Source organism: Balaenoptera borealis (genome assembly GCF_965194805.1).
Source record: "Balaenoptera borealis genome assembly, chromosome: 5".
Taxonomy (NCBI): Eukaryota; Metazoa; Chordata; class Mammalia; order Artiodactyla; family Balaenopteridae; genus Balaenoptera; species Balaenoptera borealis.
The window spans coordinates 124,583,099-124,604,092 of record NC_138862.1 but is presented as its reverse complement, the minus strand read 5'-3'; the positions used below and the strand labels follow the sequence as shown (position 1 = coordinate 124,604,092).

Sequence of the window (20,994 nt, the reverse complement as noted above, 5' to 3'; positions counted from 1 at the left end):
CTTCCCTCCTTCCTTGTTTCTGATCTTAGAGAATTTCTCCTAAGAATAGACGGAGGACAGAGATGTATGCTCAGAGATGTTTATTTCATCACTGCTTATAATAGGAAAAAGGGGTAGACAACCAAAGTGTCCAACAGGAAATACTGCTGCATCCATTATACCATGTTTACATAGACCTGTCTGTATTGACTTGGAAGGTTGTCCATAATATATCTACTAAAAGGACATGTACTTTTATGTGTGTGTGTGTGTGTGTGTGTGTGTGTAGTCAGCAATATTGCTAAGAAGGGGAATCTCCCGTTTTAGAGGAGAGGAAACTATCCAGGCTAGTTAGTAAAACTAGGAAGTGTTAGTAAAAATGAGTCAGTGAATTCAGGATAACGTGTGCCAATCGCCAAGACTGTATGAAGAGAGAGACAAAGTAGGAAAGGAAGCTGCAGGATGTTGACATTGGAGCACCCACTGAGTGGAAGCGAGCGAGGGATGCAGTGGGAGTCTGCCCAGGTGGAGTTTGCACTCATCAGCTTGGGCTGTTGGACAACTCCTGTTGTCTTGGCAACAGTGCTCCAAGCTGATGACATTAAACAAAAAAAAAAAAACTTGAAGTGAGGTAGTTGTAATCAGAGGCAGAGCCCTGTGGTCTTGGTAGCGTCCCACCAGGGGGAAGGGGTTGGAGGGGCAGGTTTTTGAGACTGATCAGCAGTGGGGTCTTGGGGGACAGAATCTGAATCCCGAATAAGAAGGTGAAGTCAGGAATGCACACAGAGAGAGCTCTGGAACCGTCTCACCATCCTTCCTGCCAGTGTGGCCCCGGCACACGATGCCTCACTGGGGCCCAGCAGAGCCAGGCCGCCCGGAGTGGGAGGGACGGGGAGTTGGCCACAATGCAGGGCCCTCTCTGAATTAACTGTTTTGGGCTCCGGCATCACCTCTTGCCCTCCCTGTCTCCCTCCCTCTTTTTTCTATGCCATCTGAGGGGCTGGACCCCACTGGCCAGGGGTTTTTGCCTCTTGGGGAACCTGGAACCCCGCTTTGCTTCTCCCCAGTCTCAGGTATCTAGCAGAGAGTGAGATGGCCAGTCTTCACAGCGTCCAGATGCCTGAGGCCCCCTTGCCCCCCGCAGTGCGTGGTCTCTCACTGAGGTGGCCTCCCCAAGGCTTTCCCACCCACCTGACCGCTCTTCCTTTGGACCCTTTTCACAGAAGCAAATGACCAGCCTTGACCCACCTTTCTGAGCCGTTGGTTTGGTGGCCTCAATGGGGTGCAGACCTTTGAGACAGAAAACTTTTTGCTCTTGGGGAAGGAGGAACAATGCCCTTGGGCCATAGTGACCCTGTCACCATTCCCACTGGAGCAGGGACAGGAGAACAGTTTCACCTCTGCCAGGACATCCAGCCACACACACACTGCAGCATTCACTGTGGGTTCTCTGGGTGGGACGAATATGCATGACTCACTTCTTTTTATACCTTAGTATTGATGGCTATTTTAGGATGAACACGTGTTTATATGAATTGTAAAGATCCCTTTTCATTTTGTAAAAAAGAAAAAAATCTCTTCTCAAGGGTGTTGAAATTGGAAACCTATTTCCAGGTACACTGAGTTCTTAGCCTGAGTTCATGGACATCTGCATTGTCTCACATGGTTTCAGGGGTGCTGTGAACCCCGAGAAATCAAATTTAAAAGTAAGTGTATGCAGTCCTTTTTCAGGGCTGAGGATCAGTAGCTCTTATCGGATTCTCAGAGGTAAGGTAGAGGGGATCCAGGCCCTGAGACGGTTAAGGATGTCTGAGGTTCTCTTCATAGCTCTTTTTGGGGACCTGTCTTGAACGTCTCTCTGATTTCTAGTCTCTGTCATGATTTGGAGTCCTTGGTGCTCGCAGCGTCTAACCCAAGGGACCCGGTTAGGTCAAGGCCAGTTACCAGTGGTCCCATAGGAGTGTGAGGTTTCCTGGCCCCTCCACGAGTCCGCAGCTGGCCTCAGGCTCAGGTCACGGTGGGTCTCCTGCTCCTGCACTCTGGCCGTCCTGTGGACTTGGGTCTCAGTTGTCAGACGGGGGTCAGGCAGGGAGGAGACAAGAGCTAGCAGACAGCCTAGGACAGGAACTGGGTCCTCAGCCGCACGAGGCCCACCCTGTTGGGGGCTCTGGTGGTGTAGTTCTGGTTTTTATTTGAGAATTACACACATTTTTATGTTCAGTGCAGGCTGGAGACAGAAAGGGCATTCAAGACGCCTTAGTGGATTGAGGAACACAAAGGGAATTGTTGGAATTACCTGTCAGAGCAAATCATTATTCTTTGGCAGGCCAGTGAAGGAGAGAATTCAAGAGCCTTTTGGACTATTGGGAGGAAGAGATCGGAGACATCAGGTGACAGGACTAGGGGTGTTTAACTTATGAGAAGGCACCATCTTGGATAAGCAGAATTATTTAAGGGAGTTGTGGCCCCAGGGCTGACTGAGGACAGACTTGAGTGGCACAAGGAAGAGGTGACTATAGTCCCCTAGGGAGGTGACCAGCCCGGGGCTGAGGTCCCAACAAGCGTGAGGCAGGCTGTGGAGCTAGGAAGGTGAAAAGCAGGTGCTGGGGCCACACGTCGGCCCCACCAGGTTCTTTGCCGGCGCAGTCAGTGGTGAGACCTCTGGGGCAGCTGAGCACAGAGCCGAGGAGACAGAGGTCAGCCAACACTTGCCCACCTGCCCTGGGACGCCTGTGTGTGTGTCCCTGACACCTGTCTGCAACCTGCCAGCGTGTCTGTGTAATCAGAGGAAGAGCTGACAACTAAACAACAGCAGGATAACTAAACAACTAGGGCAGAGATGGCAGGAGGTGCGGGTTCCGAGGTCACCTGACCCCCTGTAAAACTGACTCTTGCACATGGAGAAGTTCTCTCTCCTGAAAAGGGCCTTTATTGGCACAGTGGGCTAGTTGCCAGATCCCATCCCTGGGGCCGTCAGGATAGCAAGGGGAGGGTCCTGGAGGAGGGGCATGACCGCGCCCACCACAGCACAGGATTGGCATGGGAGAGGAGTCACCCACAGAAGGGAAGGAGGGGCGGTGCTCTGACCCAGGCGTGGGCCCACGGTGCTCCATCAAAATCTCCTGTAAAGGCCTGCATACAGCGGGTTCTTCAGGCTAGAGCTGCTGGGAGGAGGCCAGGAAGCAGGTGGATCCTTGTCCTCTGCCCTGGGCCAGAGCCCCCATATGGAGTGAGGAGCTGCAGGCTGTGGGCACCGGCTTAGTGCCCTGGAGGAGAGGCACTGGCCTGTCTTCGCGCAAGTCAGAGTGACTCCCAGGGAGTGAGCTGGCTGCACACACCTGGCTGTAACAGGACCCGCTGACTGTGGGCATCACTGGGCGTCTGGAAGTAACTAAGGGGGCCTGAGGCCCGGGGCCAGACGGGAAGGCGCTCTCTGCCTAGCGGCCTGTGCTAAGCCATGATCTGACCCTGACCCTGGACTCTTTGTTTTTCTCCTTTCCTCTCTTCCGTGGGGCCGTCAATAGAATAAATAAAAATTAAAAGAAGCGAATCATCATTGGATGAAACGTCTCTCTTCAGACATGTTCATAGCGTTGGCTGCTGAGCAGAGACTACCTGATAGGCCGTATTTCACCTGAGGCTCTTCTTTTTTTTTTTTTTATATGAATGCTACTGTGTTGTGTTTTGAATTTAACATTTGGTATAGTTTTGTTTTTTTGTTTTTTTGTTTTTAATATTTATTTATTTATTTGGCTGCACCGGGTCTTTGCTTGTGGCACACGGGATCCACACTGCCATGTACGAGCTCTTTGTTGCGGCATGCGGGATCTTTTTTGTTTTTATTTGCGGCATGTGGGATCTAGTTCCCTGACCAGGGATGGAACCTGGGCCCCCTGCATTGGGAGCGTGGAGTCTTAACCACTGGACCACTAGGGAAGTCCCCTGAGGCTCTTCTTGAGCACTCCTGTGGTACTTCCCAGTATCTCCTTTATATCCAAGTCATTCCTGTATTATTCTTGCACCTGTACCCCCAAACCAACGACCAGGGTGTGCAGAGGCACCATGACTGAGGGCATTTCCCTCTAAGGACCATACGCCCTTCTGCTCCCTTCTTCTTACTTAATATCTTAACACCATCCCCAACTGGATTGTAAGCTCCTGCAGAAGGGCAGAGACCTTGGTATTTTATTCTCTGAAGAATTCCCAGCAGGTGCTCAATAAATGTTGGATGGCTGGGTGGGAGATGCATAAATACCCGGCCTGGCAGGTCAGCAGGCCTGGCTTACAGGCTGTGGAACTCCAGGCCAGTCCCTTGACCTGCCTCTGCCTGCGGTCCATTGCCTGGCTGATGGTTGCTCTTCCTAGGATGAAGTCCAAGGCTGGAAAAAGCAGTGTGGGCCAGTTGGCTCGAATTCTAGTCACAGCTACAGGGATGTCTGCTAATGAGGCACATGGATCCATTCTCTGTACATTGGGGAGGGTGCGGGTGAGACGGGGAGGGCCTACGTGAAACAGCACCTGATTCTTTTACTCTGTGGTTCTAAGAAGTTTGCTAGTTGCTGTTACGAGTGAGGGGGCCCGAGGAACTGCTTTAGAGCTCATGTTCTCTGCCATTATTTGACATTGAGACCTCATTGGCACCTTTTTATACAAGAAGGTTTATGGATGTGAGGACAGGATGAAAATGACTGTAGGTGAGATGAGCAAGTAAAGCAGACATAAATGGGAGAGACTCATATCCACGGGGTGCCTTATGAAGTGTTCTCTTCTGCTGGGAAATCACACCACAAAGAAATTGCGTGCCCATTGGTGCTGAGTTAATTATCAATTAAAGGCGTCTCCTATTCTGTAATTCATGTTGGCCACAGTAATACTGTGGTCCCAGGGCACTCATCTAGGTTCATGGGGTTTTTTACACCTACATGATGAAACTTGTTATCCTTCCATCTCTTTGCCTGCCCACTGTTCCTTCTGACGCTCCCACAGTCCTTTTTTCTTCTGAGCTGTTGTCATCTGCGTGGGATCAGCAGAGTTCCTAATTGTCCTGAGGGCATCAGAGGAGCTGGGGAGGCCTGCCAGGAGAAGCAGTATCCTGCAGCGCTAGGCCCCAGGTGTGGAGTCTGCTCCCCAGCCCCCGAGTCTGCCCCGCAGCCCGCTTTGAGATGAACAAGGCAAGCCCAGGACTCCTAATGGGCAAGTCAGGCGGCAGCCGGGGCAGAGGTGCCTCCAGCCCAGGTCTGCTCCTTTGCAGCCAACCTTTCCCCGGATCCCTGCGCATCAGCCCTGGTGGGACCAACTGGACCGGGCGTCAGTGGTACCTAGAGCCAGCTTGCTGCCTCTTGTCTGCTGTGTTTGTCCTCCCTCATCCTCCTCTCCTCTTCCCCGTGTTGCCAGCTTCATTTCTGCCTTTCAGTCCCAGCTTGGGTGTCTTCTCGAGGAAACCTGCTTGGACGATCCCCACCCCCAGGGCTGGTCAGGTGACTGCTTTCCCTTAGTGTTCCCACATGAGGATTCAAGAAGGTATTTCACCAGAAGCATGGAGCACAGTGCCTGGCTCAGGGCAGACGTTTAATTCAACAAGTATTTATGGAGGGCCTTCCCTGTGCTGGTTGCTGGGGGAATATAAACTTGAAAGAGACATAGTTCTGGCCCTCTGGACATTTGGGTTGGCGAGTTGATAACCTGTGGACACCTCTGCTTACATGTACTGTAGTGTGAGCTAGGAGAGCAGCAAGAACCAGGTGGGCTCATAGAAGGGGGATGTCCAAACTACTTGGGGATTCGGGGTGGGCTTCCTGGAGGAGGTGACCCCTGGGATGAGTTACGGAGTTGGCCAGATCTGGGAAACAGAGGTTGGAGTGAGGTTAGAGGCATAAGCAAGGGGAGGGAAACATCCTGAAAAGCATCCTGTGGGAGTGGGGGCAGCTCTGAGCAGTTCAGGACAATGAGAACAAGGTAGGGGAGGGGACGCAGGGAGATGGAGCTGGGGAGACGTCTCACCCCATGGCCTCTATGCATCAGAACTTCCCCTGATTGTCTGGTATCTGGAGGACCCTTCAAAGGACCCCACATGGACTGACTCTGTGTCCTGGTGACTCAGGAAGGTGCAAAACAGTGGAAGGTAATCTCAACAGCTAGTGGGCGAGGCTGACAGGCCCAGATGCCAGAGGAAGCAGCAGATAAAAACTTTCTGGATGGAAGGTTTCTTTACCTGTGGCTTTCAAACCATTGCTTCCTTGAGTTGTGGGTGGTTCCTATCTTAGTCTGTTGGGCTGCTAAATAAAAATACCATAAACTGGCTGGCTTATAAACAACAGAAGTTTATTTCTCACAGTTCTCGAGACCGGGAAGTCTAAGATCAAAGCACTGGCAGATTTGGTGTCTAGTGAGAGCCCACTTCCTAGAAGGCATCTTTTTGATGTAACCTCACATGGCAGAAATGGGGGTGGGGGAGATCTTTGGGGGTCTCTTTTTATAAGGGCACTAATCCCATTTGTGAGGGCTCCACTCTCTTGACCATATCACTCCCAAAGGCCTCACCTCCAAATACCATCACCTTGGCAGTTAGGATTCAACATGTGAATCTGGGGGGACATAAACATTCAGCTTATAGCAGTTCCCAGGCGGCAGCCCCAACAAGCCTAACCCCGTGTGCTCTCAGATAAGCCAGCAAACTGTGGGGACTCTGGGATGTGCAGGGACCCATGCCCCTCTGTCCCTGTGTCACTCATATTATCTTGTCTCCTTAGCTTCGCTTTTCCCTGGCCCAGACTCAAAGGGAGTGTGCCCACAGGCATGGCCAAGGGGCCAGAACCTGGTACCACTTTATAACAGAGCAGAGTCAAGGATTGAGGGGTGCCGCACAGCCGGAGGGGCTGGGTCATTAACATACTGCCTTAGGACATCTACTTTTCATCATTCTCTTGATCTGGCACAAATCCTCCCATGGTAAATGACCTCTGGACACCGGAGCTATGTATTAGCAGTTCTGGGCCCTTCTAGCTGTTAGGAAGAAAGTGGCTCTAGGACCAATCAAAGGGCTAATTTGAGTTGGTGAAGGGCCAACTCTAGCTCTGTGGTTGTTGTTTTATCATAAGTAATGAACGAAAATATGCTTATTGAAAAAAAAGTATATCTAGACATTATAGAAATATACATATATTTCTATACCTATAGAATATATGTAACATATGCTTGTTGTAAATCCATATCTACATATGTATGTGTGTGGATTTGTAAAACAATATAGACAGTTACAGAAAAACAAGTGAAAATACTTCTTCGCACCCCATTCTACCCATTCCCCAAAGGCATTGTGATGGATGTCCTTGTAGACATTTTTCTGTTCATTTACATAATAAGAGTGTATATTACATAATATTCATAACATTTATGGTTAATTTTTTCTTTCCACAAAAAGACTTACATAAATATCCAGTGACTTGGTTTATTCATTTCATTTATCTTTGATCCTTTTCCATTCTTTTTAACTGTGGCAGAATATTCCACTGTGGATGTAACATTCTGTTCTGCTGATGAAAGATATTTAGGTCATTTCCCTTTTTTTGTTGTTGTTATTAACAGCGCTGCAGTGAATCTCTTTGGCCATACGTCTTGGTGATGGGAATTGATATCTTTGTTGAATAGATTCCAAGAGGTAGAATAATGGGGTCATGGATAAAGCACATGTAACATTTTAGTGGCAACTGCCAAATACTCCTTCCGCAAAGTCCTTCCAGTTTCCTCTCTCACCTGCAGTATATGGAAATGTAGGTTTCACACCCTTGCCAGTACTGATATTATTGTTAAAATGTGAATTTTTAGTCTGGTGGGGTGGGGGTGAATCACGTCCTATTGTTTTATTTTATATTTCTTCAAGTATGTATACTGTTGAACATTTTTTCATGTGTTTATTGCCACTGGTATTTATTTTTCTATAATTAGCCTGCTTATATCCTTTATTGATTGTAGGAGATCTGTGCACTTTGGATATTAATAATTTGTAATATATGTTGCAAATATTTTCCTCTCAGTGGATTGCTTATCTTTTACTTTTGTTTATAACATCTGTTTGCCAAAGGGAAGTTTTAAATATTTACAGAAGAATTTGTAGGAGTAGCTAGGGAATTTAAGTGGATTTAGACTGGTGATTGGGCCCTGTTTTAGCTATTGTTCAAATGTATGCATATATATTATATGATGACTAATAAGCCTTTTAGAAGTTAAATGATTCATGGGCACACATATTTCCGTGTATTTCCTCAGTTGGCGATGCTAAACATCCAACTATTATTATGTGGGGCGTTCCAAATTGGGAACTCTTAGAAAGACTGGGGACCGCTGACCCAGAAGATGGACTTACAACTGCTTATAAATAATTGATAAAGTGTACGGACCAGGACTCATTTCGTTGAAACTAACAGAAACCCAACTCAAACTAGCTGAAATAAGAAGACGACTTTCTCGACTTACAGAACTGGAACGTCTAATGGACACTTTAACCACATCTGGACCCAGGGGCTCAAAGGGTGGATGTCCTCAGGTCTTCCTTCCTCTTTCTCTCTGATAACTCTCTTCATTTGTTGGTCTGGCTTATCTCTACTTAGCCTCATTTTCTTCCACTGCAGAGGCTGCCCATGAGCCACAGATGGCTGGGGCAGCCCCAGGTTTCCATTCTTAGAGATCAGCGTCCAGGAGAAAAGGAGCCCCTTTCCCCGTGTCTGTAGTGTACCTCTCTCAAGGCGGCAGGACGATGTGATTGACAGTTCAACCCAACCACATGCGGGGGGAGGAGTGGTTCACCAACAGAAAGAGCAGTAGATGAACAAACAGAACAGACTGCAGGGCCCACCCGTGATATCCAGCAGACAGTGGGGGAGAACCTGGTCTGGAGGCAGAGGGGTGAACTGGAGATGGCTTTCCATCCACCATGTACACCTTGGGCAGCTGCCTCAACCTCCCCTTGGATCCCTGGCTCTCTGCTCTGTAAAATGGTCTCTTGAGGATTAATGAGCGGTTGCCTGTGCTTGGGCTCAAGGGCCCACAAAGTGCAAAGCAGATGATATTAAATGAGATACGTCAGACACCTGTCTAGCACTTTGTAGGCACTCAGTAGGTGATGGTTTTCCTCCTTAGTATTTACCAGAATTCAGAGGGTGTTCAGAACGAAGTAATCGGGTTGCATGAAGTTAGTGTGTAAGTTCTTCCTTTACCACCACGGGTGAGGCCCCCTCTCTCTGGGGAACCCACCTGGTGTTGCATAGATAATTATTGATAAGGAAAGGATAATGGCATTGAGAGAAAGAGGCAGGGCTTGGAGGGGGCTCAAGAAACAGCTGAAGCTGACTTTTTGCTACATTGAAGTCCAGCCTAATTCTGAGGGAGTCGGTAGTTACGGTGAAAATCCAGCTGCCCTCTGGGCCCGTCTAGCTGGCCTGTGCACCCTATCCCCTAACTCCCGCCCCCCGCCCAGGACCACGTGTGTCGTGACCTGCTTTGCTTTCTCTGTAGTCCACCTGATCCCAGTGTCGGCAGCTAAGAATGGAGTGACTAGCAAGAATCGAAAGAGGATCATGCCTGACCCGGTGACGGAGCCCCCCGTGATGGACCCCGTTTACGAAGCCCTTTTGTACTGCAACATTCCACGTGTGGCCGAGCGCAGCATGGAAGGTAGGCCTGGCTGCGCTGCCCAACGTGGTGCCATCTTCAGGCAGCATCTAAGGAGCTAGACGGCTAGGGCCCAAATCTTGCAGTTGCCACTAGGCTGTGTCCTTGAATGAGTTTCCAGGTCTTAGTTTCCTTGTCTGTAAAATGGGCATAGCTAGCAGTCCCTACTCACAGGGCTGCTGGGAGGATTAAGTGACCTCCTTGAGCAGCACGAGGCTCATGATTAGCCCTCCACAAATGTTTGCCATCATCCTGATTATCAGTGAGACAACAGTGGGATGGAAAGGTGGCCTTGGCTGGCGCTAGGGTGTCATCCTCAGCTAGCTCCTTTCCCGGGCGGGCTCTCTCCGGGCTTAGGACCACAGCATGCCCTGCTGGTGTCTTGAAGTGAAAGTGTAGGAAAATGTGATTTCTGTGTTGAGCTTTGCTTTTTTGAAAGTGTATCAAAGAATCATGTTGAATATTTATCTGTTTGTGCCCTGCTGTGTTTTACAAGAGGCAGATTTAAAGCAGAAGTCATTGTTTCCGGTACTTCTGTGGGCCTCCCCTAGTCTGTGGATGTGCGTGAGGCTGCATGAATAGTCTTCTTTTTTGCTTTACAATGTTGTGTTAGTTTCTGCTTTATAACAAAGTGAATCAGCTATACGTATACATATATCCCCATATCCCCTCCCTCTTGCGTCTCCCTCCCACCCTCCCTATCCCACCCCTCTAGGTGGTCACAAAGCACCGAGCTGATCTCCCTGTGCTATGCTGCTGCTTCCCACTAGCTATCTAGTTTACATTTGGTAGTGTATATATGTCAGTGCCACTCTCTCACTTCGTCCCAGCTTACCCTTCCCCCTCCCCGTGTCCTCAAGTCCATTCTCTACGTCTGCATCTTTATTCCTGTCCTGCCCCTACGTTCTTCATGACCATTTTTTTTTTTTTTTAGATTCCATATATATGTGTTAGCATACGGTATTTGTTTTTCTCTTTCTGACTTACTTCACTCTGTATGACAGTCTCTAGGTCCATCCACTTCACTACAAATAGCTCAATTTCGTTCCTTTTTATGGCTGAGTAGTATTCCATTGTGTATATGTGCCACATCTTCTTTATCCATTACATGAATTGTCCTGCCCACGTTTCACTGGAGGTCAGGTGTGACCTTCACCCCCGCCATACCCCAGAGCCTCCCCGTGACTTCCAGGGGGCTGGGGCGTAGCCAGCCCTCTCATGTTCCTCTGCCCTGTGAGGCTAGTGAGAGGCCTCCCACCCAGCACAGCACCCTTCCACCATGGTCTGCGAGGTCCAAGGCATGGACATCTCCTGGGTGATAACCAGACAGTGTGCTTCTCTCTCGCAGGTCACGCCCCGCATCATTTTAAGCTGGTCTCAGTGCATGTGTTCATTCGACACGGGGACAGGTACCCACTGTATGTCATTCCCAAAACGAAGCGCCCAGAAATTGACTGCACTCTGGTGGCTAACAGGTAAATTGCAGTTTTCCTAAAAGTCATTTTCAAGAATCTGTTGCCTCTGTTGAAATCAAAAGGCTGACTGGAGAATTACAGAATCGGGGAGTGGCCTACACTCTCATCCAGTGAGTACTGTTTGCCAGGAGTCTGATCGTCAGAACAATCCTGCAGGTGAATCCCATTTCACAGTTGAGAGGACAGAGGCCCAGAGAGGTGAGAACACCTGTCTAAGGCCACACAGCAGATAAACTGAGATCTGAGCCCAGGCCAGCCTGCTCTCTGCAGTCTCCCACCCTGCTGTTCTTCAGTTTGAGGAACAGCTGGGACACGGGGTGCAGTGAGCACTGGGTTAGGAGTCCTCGGACCCTGGCGTGCCCGTTTCATTGAGGGGAGCAGATCCGTCCCTTAGGCTCTCTGAGCCTCAGCCTTCTGTCTCTAAAATGGGGATGACGCTGCTGCCCGGACAGGGATGGGGTGAGGAATAAGTGGGATGGTAAGGACGATGCACATTACCAGCTGCAAAGCCACAACCGGAAGACATTTACTTCAACCTTTTCATTCTTCACCGGAGTAGAGACAGCCTGCCCTCGGTTGAGAGCCCTTACGATGAAAAAATACTTGAAAAGAGAGTAGAAATTGTGCATGTGGACATGGCGTGGCTCTAAAATGAGAGGCACAGTTAGCAATAAAGTGATGGGCCAGGCCTCAGCAAATGTGTCAGGGGACGCGTAACCTCCCAAGCAGCGTTTACTGAATGAGGAGAGGAGGCGGGGGAAGTGCTCGGTGGGGATGACATTCTTCTGATGGAACGCCTGGGGTGCCAGCCTGGCCCGGGCAGCGCCAGCCTGGTGGAGCCATGGGTTGCCTCCTTGCAGCCAGGGCTGTCCCTTCACGGTGGACGGCAGTGTGGACCCGGGAATTCCAGGTTAACCCTTTGCATCTCAGCCTTCTTATTGTCTAATACCAAGGGGAAGATGGAGTGAACCATTTTATGTAAAAACATCACGAAATGCCACGTGACTCTAGGCTTTCATTTCCTGCTGGAGGCCACGAACCTCGCAGCCCGGGGATTTACGTCTTCTTTTCTGTGTTCAGCAAGTACGGATGCATGTCCTTGTGTCCCATGGGCTGGGAAACACCCTGGATGGAGTCCAGCCCGTGTCAGAGCACCAGGCAGTCCCTGGCTTTCTTCCTCGTCTCTAGCCCTCTGTGCTGGCCTTTCTGCTGGGACCCTCGGCCCCTGCCAACCACTGCCTGCCAGCCCCTCACCCTTCAGGCCTTTGCACCTGCCGTTTGGCTTGCTGGCCCCCTTCCAAAGCTCCTTCGAGGCCCCCTGAGATGGTACGCCTTCTAGGAGACCTCTCCCAGTGCATTAGCTGGGATTCTCTGCTTGTATCAGACACTGCCACCGCCTCACTCAACCTGAAAAAGGGGGACGTATGGGAAGAATCTCAGAACAAAATACTTAATGACCAGACCTTAACTGGCTTAGGACTAGGCAAGGGTGGAGGCCACTTGCTGTACTGGGTATTAACCCTTTAGTTTCTGGGCTGGAGCACCCAGGGTGGCGGGAGGACACAGGGGGGGCAGCTGGGAGGGGTGGCTTTGCTCCTTCGGGCGCAGCGGAGTGTCGGTGTGTTAACAACTGGCACAGTCCTGCCGTTGTACAGGACTTTGAACAGCCCAGGGACAGGCGGGCCACTAGGCCGCTGAGCTGGCCGGACCCAGAGCAGCCTCAAGGGCTTTGTGGGAGGTGCCACGCTTCAGCCGGCAGCTCGCAGCTTCTGCTCCCCTCTCTCTGGCTGGGCTTCAGGTTCCCGGGCGTGAGAATGGGTCTGCCCCCAGGCCAGTCAGCTGTTGCTGGAGAGGTCCCCGCGAGGCCTCTGAGGGCCACCTGGCTGTTCCCAGGGAAGGGCCCCGTGGGCAGGGCCGCCGGGCGGCGTGCAGGCCTCCAGTGGGCGTGCTGGTGCTCTACGACTTGTCCTCCCAGCATCGTTGTCTGTGCTCTGCCTGCACCACTGGCCCCTCAGGGCACTGGGTCTTATTCCTTCCATATCACTGGTGCCCAGCCCGAGCCTGACATGTAATAGTTGTTGGACTGGGTTGGTTGCAGAATGAATTCAGGAGCCCAATGAGAATCACAGGTCATCATTGCCTATCATGTATCTATCGTAGGAGATTAGAGTCTTGACCATGAAATCCTCTGAGGCCATTGTCACCGGTTTGATGTAGGGCAAATCCCTTCATCTCTCTGAGCCTCAGTATTCTGTCCGAGAGCGTGCGGATAGTAATATGGTAAGTCCCCTGCATACAAACAAGTTCCATTCTGAGAACGCGTTTGTAAGTCCAGTTTGTTGTAAGTCCAACAGAGTTAGCCGAGGTACCCAGCTTTTATAGATGACACCAGACACGTGAACTAACTTACGTGATTGGACATGCGAACGTATGTTCGCATCTTTGAAAGCTTTGAAGGTTCGTATGTAGGGGACTCATCTCACCTCCCTAAAACATCCTTGTGAAGTCTACTAAGGTGATGGAGTAAAGTGCTGAGCCTGGTCCCCACTGAGCGCTTGAGAAATGGTGTTTCATTTACCAAAGCAGCCTGGAATCTCCCAGGCCCGGCCTCTTTTCCTCTCTGAGTGGTCCTGGTCACAGGGCCAGGTCGGGTCCCGGGGCCCCTCGTTCTGCCACAGCCCTGACGGGGCCACTTCTGGAGCTCCCACCTGAGAGGTGCAGTTCCTGGGGACCAGCTGCCCCAGCTGCCTCTGCCTCATTTCCCCTGGCCTTGGTCTTTTGGTCTAGTTCTATTTCATACAAGTACATTCTGTATTTTTAGGAGCTACTTTCAATCCTTTATAGAAAGTGGGTGGAGTATGCATGTTTAATTAATTAATGGCATTTAATGAATTCCATCTTTTATAACAATAAAAGTTGACTTGTCATTATAAACACACGTTTAGTGTAAGAGTGAGCAGGGCTCCCAGCTAAGGGGACCCACGCTGGGCCTCCGAATCCCCTGGGACTGTGGGATCTGGGTCACCAGCTGTGCCTGCTGCCTTCCCAGGTGCCAGTTCGGCTTCACGAATTATTAATTTTCATGGCCTCCTCAAAGGCGGAGCGTCCTGAATTGTGCCCATTACTCCCGTCTGGTGAAGGACACTGGGCTGGCGGCGGGCACGCAGTGAGCTGAATCAGCAGGAGCCGGACACCCCAGTGTTTCCCTTCATAAGGACACCTTCCACGACTCTCAGAGTCTTTGTAGTGGAAGCTGCCTCTTCGTGAGTAGTCGTGGGGCTCAGGAACATTGTCTGGCTGGCAGGTAGAGGTTGACTTGAGAGTTGAGCATGTAGATGGCAGCCGAAGCTGTGGACTTGAACGGTATCACATACAGAACCTCTGGAGGGAGGTAAGGGCCCAAAACAGAGCCCTATAAGAGCACCAGCCAGTTACAGCACAGAGAGAAAGGAGGGTCCCAGGAGGAGATGGAGAAGTTGCAGCAGGAAGGAGGCAGGAGAGTGATGTTATGAGAGCTGAGGAAGCAGAGCTTCAGGAAGGGGGAGGGGGTGGGTAGTCACGTCAAACAGAGCAGAAAGGTCCAGAAAGCTAAAGACTGAGAAGAGTATATTAAGCTTATCTTTTTAGAGTTTCATTTTATTAATAATATAAAATAATAAATTCTTTAATTAGCATAAATTGTAAAAATCCGTGCAATGAACTTATTATGGTTTCTAGTCATATAAGCTTTTTTGAATTGTGTTTTCTGGTAACAGTGTCACTGGTCTTATACCTCTTCTCTGCTTGTCTTAATGATCTGTACAAAACTCAGTAATTGCTCAGATTATGGCTAAAGCACAATAAATTTTCTTGCAGGTGTGTAGATGAGCCTTGGGGTTCCATGTATGTTTTGTGGCATAAATAGGTGTGAAAAATGCATATAAAAATGTAAACAAGACCTCTGAAGTGAATGGTTTGAAGGCTTAAGATGGTAGCACTGCTGGTTCTTTCCATTTTCAATATGAAAATAGATTTCCAATGAGAATACAGTAACGTGGGTTTTTCCTGAAGAAAAATTCATCATCACAGATATAATCATTTCTGTGTTGGTCAGGGTAAGGCTAGGCTGCATGCTGTTATAATAAAGAGAACCAAGGGGGAATTCCCTGGTGGTCCAGTGGTTAGGACTCGGCGTTTTCACTGCTGTGGGCCTGGATTCAATCCCTGGTCCGTGAACCATAAGCCGCGTGGTGCGCCCAAAAAATAAAAAAGAGGACCAAGAATGCATTGCCTTAGATAATAGAAGTTTATCTCCTGCATGAAGGTCTGAGATGAGTGTTCCAGGTTGTATAACTTGGCTTTACCTGGTCATTCAGGGCCCCAGGTTCCTTCCAGGTTGTTGCTCCCACCGTGCCCTAGGCATGTCTACGTGACTGAACCTGGGTTGCTGCAGTGCCTGAATAGTGGCCAGAAGGAAGGAAGAGAGTGTGAAGGGGGCACGCCCGTGATCTGAAAGCCTAAACACAGATTGGCATACATCCTTCCATTCCACTGGAGAATACTTAGTCACGTGGCTCTACCTGACCACTAGGACTTCAGAAATGGGCTCTAACCAAGTTCCCAAGAAGAGGAGAATAGATTTTAGTATATAGCTGTTAAAGAAAAACCAGAGCCAGAGAACAGATAAAGTAGTAAAAACAGATCTTATTCAGGAGTTAATGCAGAAGGGTAGAACTGGACTCAGTTCTGAATACAGCACGGACAAGTGGGGTTTTATAGCCGAGGAGCAGGGTGTGGGTCAGTGGATGGGAAATTACTATGAGGAGACATCAGGGGTCAGGGGGTTCTGGCTAAACTGACTCCACAGGATTCTTGCTGAAGGCAGACCAGGGTGATCAGATACCACTGGGGGTGAGGAATTTGATCATGTATCAAGGGTGATCAGATATCAAAAGTGGGAGATTCTGGCTAAACAGACTTAGCAGGAGTTTTGCTGAAAATGGGGAATGCAAAGACAGATATAAATCCAAAGAACATGAAAGTCCGGAGGTCAAGGCTTGGTTGGGAAGAGGGTTCGGAGGAGACTAAAATTTGGTCAAAGAGAGTCTGTTACAAGTAACAGTCTCACTCACAACAGCCTTTATTTTTAATATTTCCATCAAAATCTGGATACTTTAATAAACACTATGGGAACTTGCCATATTCATTGCTACAGATTAAGAAGGCTTGGACTTTTCTTGAAGCATCGAAGGTTGGGGCACTTCCCAGTTGAAATCATTTCTGTGTGCTTCTGAGGTATTTACCGTGTGCTGGGTACCCTCTCCGCTGCAGGGTTGGAGCAGTAGATGCGGTAGGCAGGACTAATCTCGGGTGGCTTTGGCTGTGGCAGCTTGAAGTGGGAATCTCAGTTGCCTGACCAGGGGTCGAACCCAGACCACAGTGCTGCCCTGGCTCTTGTCTGCTTTGAAGAAAGAATTCAGCAAAGAGACAAAAAGTAGTGAGGCAAGTAAAGTGTTTATTAGGAGAGAAGATACGTGCGGAGAAAGCATGGGCGGGCTCAGAGAGAGAGAAGGAGAGAGCCGTGGGCTTTTGGGGTGGGTTAAATCACTTATAGGGAGGCAGTTCTGGGTTTCCAATCATCTTGCTTTGTCTGGCTTTGAGTCCATATCTGGTCTGGCTCAGGGCCCTACCCTGGGTGCACGTGCATCTTTTAGCCAAGATGGACTCAGGCGCTAGGTTCCCTGAGAAGTTGACAGAACATATTATGGTCTAGCACCCCCTCCCCTGAGGATCCTTTCTGCGCATGTGTAGCTTGGGGGTCTCCTTGACCTCAAGAATGAGAAATATGTGGTCTCTTTGTCTTTTATCCAAGCAGGACTCAGCTCCTCCTTGCTCCCGCCATTATCTTTATCTTGGAGTATCTGTCCACAGGGGACAGATTCTAGCTGCTCAGCCTGGAACCCATCTATCTCCTCCCTCAGGATCTGGTCATTCAGATCCAGGACAGGCCCAGGGACTGAGGTTACCTGGTCCTATTCCTGATTAAAAGTCTTTTGTTATTCTCTTACGTAAGTGAAGTTTTTCTTCCATGAATCGTCATCTTTCCATATCAAAAACAAGTTTCCATGAATACAGTTAGATATTAATGCATCATTAATGAGTCAGATTCCCTGAAAACTTTCAGTAGTGAAATTTCATTTCTAAAGCTGGTAGCAAAGCTTTTCTTAGATCCTCAAACATCACCAACCTGAAATAATGGCCTGGAGCAGAACATTTGACTCCTGTTGATGGATAGCCTTTGTTTATGTGGATTTGTTCTGGCAGCCTCATTATCAGTCTGGACATTTTATTTCCCAGTTTGCAAATATTTATGTGTTTTAGCCTCAGGGAAAATAACACATTCTCTGTTTTTATGGAAAGCCATAATGCCCTATAGCAATCCAGGGTGATTTATTAGACTATATACTGTATGTCAGGATTAGCATTCTCTAATTTTAAAACGTATTTCTGGAATGGATTTTTTTTTAGCTTTATGTTTTTGAAAGATAAACCCATTTTGGCAGCCATTGTAAAAGCACTGCCAAAGTAAATTAGGCTTTCAGACAGCAGGGGTCTGCCATTAAACAATTTATCTTCGCTTCTTTTCGTGCTGATTTAGTTTAGTTGGGAACTACTCTATCTGTCCACCTCTGTTCAGCTGTAAAGTGTATAAACGTTCATAGGCCATTTCATTATTTAAAGAAAAGGTGTGTATACTCATAGGTTATCTCATTATTCAGAGAAATTGCGTATATATTCATAGGTCATTTCATTATTCAGGGAAATTGTGTATTAGTGACTAGAACAATAAATCTTGATTTACCATGTGTACTACATGGCAGAAATATAAATAATGTCAGATCTCATAAATAACCTGGTGTGTTTTTTTTTCCACTATTCATCCCTACCCCACATGCAATGAGATACCATATGTGCAAAATGCATAGTGAGCTGTAGAGATCTGGGTTATCTTAATCAGTTAATTTTCTTCACAGGAGATTTTCCAGAGGTCACATAGGTTAAGGATTAAGGGTTACCCCAGTGAAGGTCGGGATGCATTTTCTAGGAGGAAGAGGCAGCATGTGGAAAGTCTTGGAAGCATGAAAGAACAGGTGTGCAGGGCCCACAGAAGGCAGATGCTGTGCGTGGCCAGAGCGCAGCATTAGGGAGCCCTGGGCCTCAAAGTGAGGCAGGGCCAGAGTAGACTGACGGCTGTGCGTGGCTTCTTGGGAAGGTGGCACCGTGGAAGAGTGGTGACAGTCGGGCTTGCCTTCTACGTCGACCTCACTGGCTGTGGAGGAGGCAAAATTAGACTGCAGGCAGGCCAAGGAGGAGCCCATGCCATCCAGACAGAAGCTGACTGAGGCAGACCCTGCTCAGGGATGCAGGGATACAGGAGAGGGGGCGCAGGGGAGGGAGAAATCGAGGAGGACCCCCAGCCTCGGCTTGGCTGCCTCGGGTCGGGGGGTTGGTGGCCTCCGGGAGGGGGAGACAGGAGTGGTGCAGGCCTGGGGAACCGGGCGGATGAGGTCAGCGCTGACTCCCACGGTGCTGAGGATGATGGGCACTTGGGTGGAGGGCGGGGTCTCGGGCTGGCCTTACGGAGTGGGGATTTTATGCGTAGGTGGCAGCGGGCAGGTAATCGTGAAACTGGAATGTACTATTATTGTGGGTGAGAAAGGGCTTGGCTCACTTGGGATCCTGCTTGCTGAGGCTGAAATCGTCACGGACGGTTCTGGAGCACGCTAACCACTAACTCTCTCTGTGTTGCCTCTTTAGGAAACCGTATCACCCTAAACTGGAGGCTTTCGTGAGTCACATGTCCAAAGGATCCGGAGCCTCTTTCGAAAGCCCGTTGCACTCCCTGCCTCTTTACCCCAGTCACCAGCTGTGTGAGATGGGAGAGCTCACGCAGACAGGTATGTGGGGCTGCCCCTCCCCTACTCAGTCTCCCACCCGCTCCTGGATTTGGCGGACGCGTGTATCGGGGCCTCCTGGGAAAGACGCTGTGGGCGCAGGGGTGAGTAGGGCCAGCACCTCAAGCAGCTGTGTGCCCACCAGGTTATCTAATTCAACGTGTGATTTCTAAATATTAAAAATAACCTTTTTTCTTATTACAAAAACCATATATGTTCATGGAAGAGAAAGCAGGAAAGACAATTAAGCAAAAGGAAGAAAATTTAAAGCACTCACAATCCCACCAAAGAAATTAATAATCTTTCTTCCTGTGTTTATATCTGCATGCACTCGTGGGCACACGCGCACACACACACACGCACACACGCTCGTTCTCACAGGTGGTATCTTCCTAAACACTGTTTTGTAACCTACTTTTTTACTTAACAATATATTGAGATCATCTTTCCCTATCAATAAATGTTCATCAACGTCATTTCCGACAGCTGCATATTATTCCACTGTGAATGGACCATGATTTATGTAAGCAGTCCCATGTTCTTAGCTACTTCAGACAAAGCAGCTGAAAGGTTTTAATGCACCAGATCTCAGGGAGACACGCATATGGCAGAGCCCCACTGAGCATGGAGTTTGTCTGGCTTGTGTGTTCCTCACGGAAGCCCATCTCTCCCTCTGCAGCCCTGTTCGAAACGTTGTGCAGCCAGTTCACTGTCAGCGTAGGTTGGTGATTTAACGGTGGGGTCACCTTTGTCGGTACGAGAAGGAACTGGTGGTCCCCTAAGAGGTTCCAGCTTCCTACTTCTTCAGTCTGGGACCTTAAAGGACTTTTGCGTGGTCACCAGCCTTTCTGGAGGAATCAAGGCGACCAATTGGCCACGTTCTGTTTCTTGATCCACCAGCATCTTAGGACCTCAGCTTTGATGGAAGGAAGGTCTCTGTCCTGTACTTGGCCCTGTTGGTTTCCCCATTACTGGGGATACTGAGTGACAGAGTGGGGTGAGCTGAAGTCTCTGGAGGACTAGCCTTGAATAAGGAGTTTTGTCAAAAGCTTTTGCTAATTAGTTCACGTGCACAAGCTCTGCAGTAGTTTAAATATTTATTTATTTTATTTTTGGCTGTGTTGGGTCTTCTGTGTGAGGGCTTTCTCTAGTTGCGGAGAGCGGGGGTCACTCTTCATCGTGGTGCGCGGGCCTCTCACTATCATGGCCTCTCTTGTTGCGGAGCACAGGCTCCAGACGCGCAGGCTCAGTAATTGTGGCTCACGGGCCTAGTTGCTCCGCGGCATGTGGGATCTTCCCAGACCAGGGCTCGAACCCGTGTCCCCTGCATTGGCAGGGAGACTCTCAACCACTGCGCCACCAGGGAAGCCCCTCTGCATTAGTTTAAAACAGGAGTTCTCTGCCTACCAGATCCAGCGCCCCCTTTTATTAACAAGGGTTTTGTGGTGCTCCCTGAACTATCCTGAACTGAAATTCGAATATAACTTTTCTATATACATAATTTTAGAAAACAGTTATATCAGGCACTCTAATTGTAATATGAAGTAGAAACAACAGGAAACTAATTTATTATATAACTCTGTATATCTCAATATAAATGCCTGAGCGCACCTTTGTTAGAAAATAGGATGAAATAATCAGTTGCTTGCACTTCAGTGTAGATGGGTGTGTGTGACAGCTACAAATGCAGACCGATCAAGGGATGCGTATTGGTGACTCTGCTACCCCGTGTCAGGACATGATTTTTTTGACAAGTTGTGATCAGAACAAAAGACAGGTGTCCCTTAATTTATATTGCATTTCTGGAAAATTCAGTGGATGTTAATGTTATGCAAAAATGGTTTTGTGTTTATAGACACAAAAAACCAGATTTGAGATTGAAGTATTTAAACAGGGTTTTCACATGAGGGAATGTCTTGTACATTCAAAAGTTATGTGGG

At 48.9% G+C, this 20,994-nt stretch overlaps 1 protein-coding gene across 17 annotated transcripts in view; it reads left to right on the top strand.

Moving 5' to 3' along the window:
• The window catches only part of PXYLP1 (2-phosphoxylose phosphatase 1), a 78,917-nt gene that overhangs the window by 52,039 nt on the left and 5,884 nt on the right, over window positions 1-20,994 (top strand). For all 17 annotated transcript variants that reach the window (XM_082392386.1, XM_082392380.1, XM_082392378.1 and 14 more), the window contains 3 exons: window positions 9,490-9,648; window positions 10,994-11,120; window positions 18,918-19,057. In XM_082392386.1, the coding sequence (XP_082248512.1) occupies window positions 9,490-9,648; window positions 10,994-11,120; window positions 18,918-19,057 (426 nt within the window). The remainder of the gene's footprint in view (window positions 1-9,489; window positions 9,649-10,993; window positions 11,121-18,917; window positions 19,058-20,994) is intronic.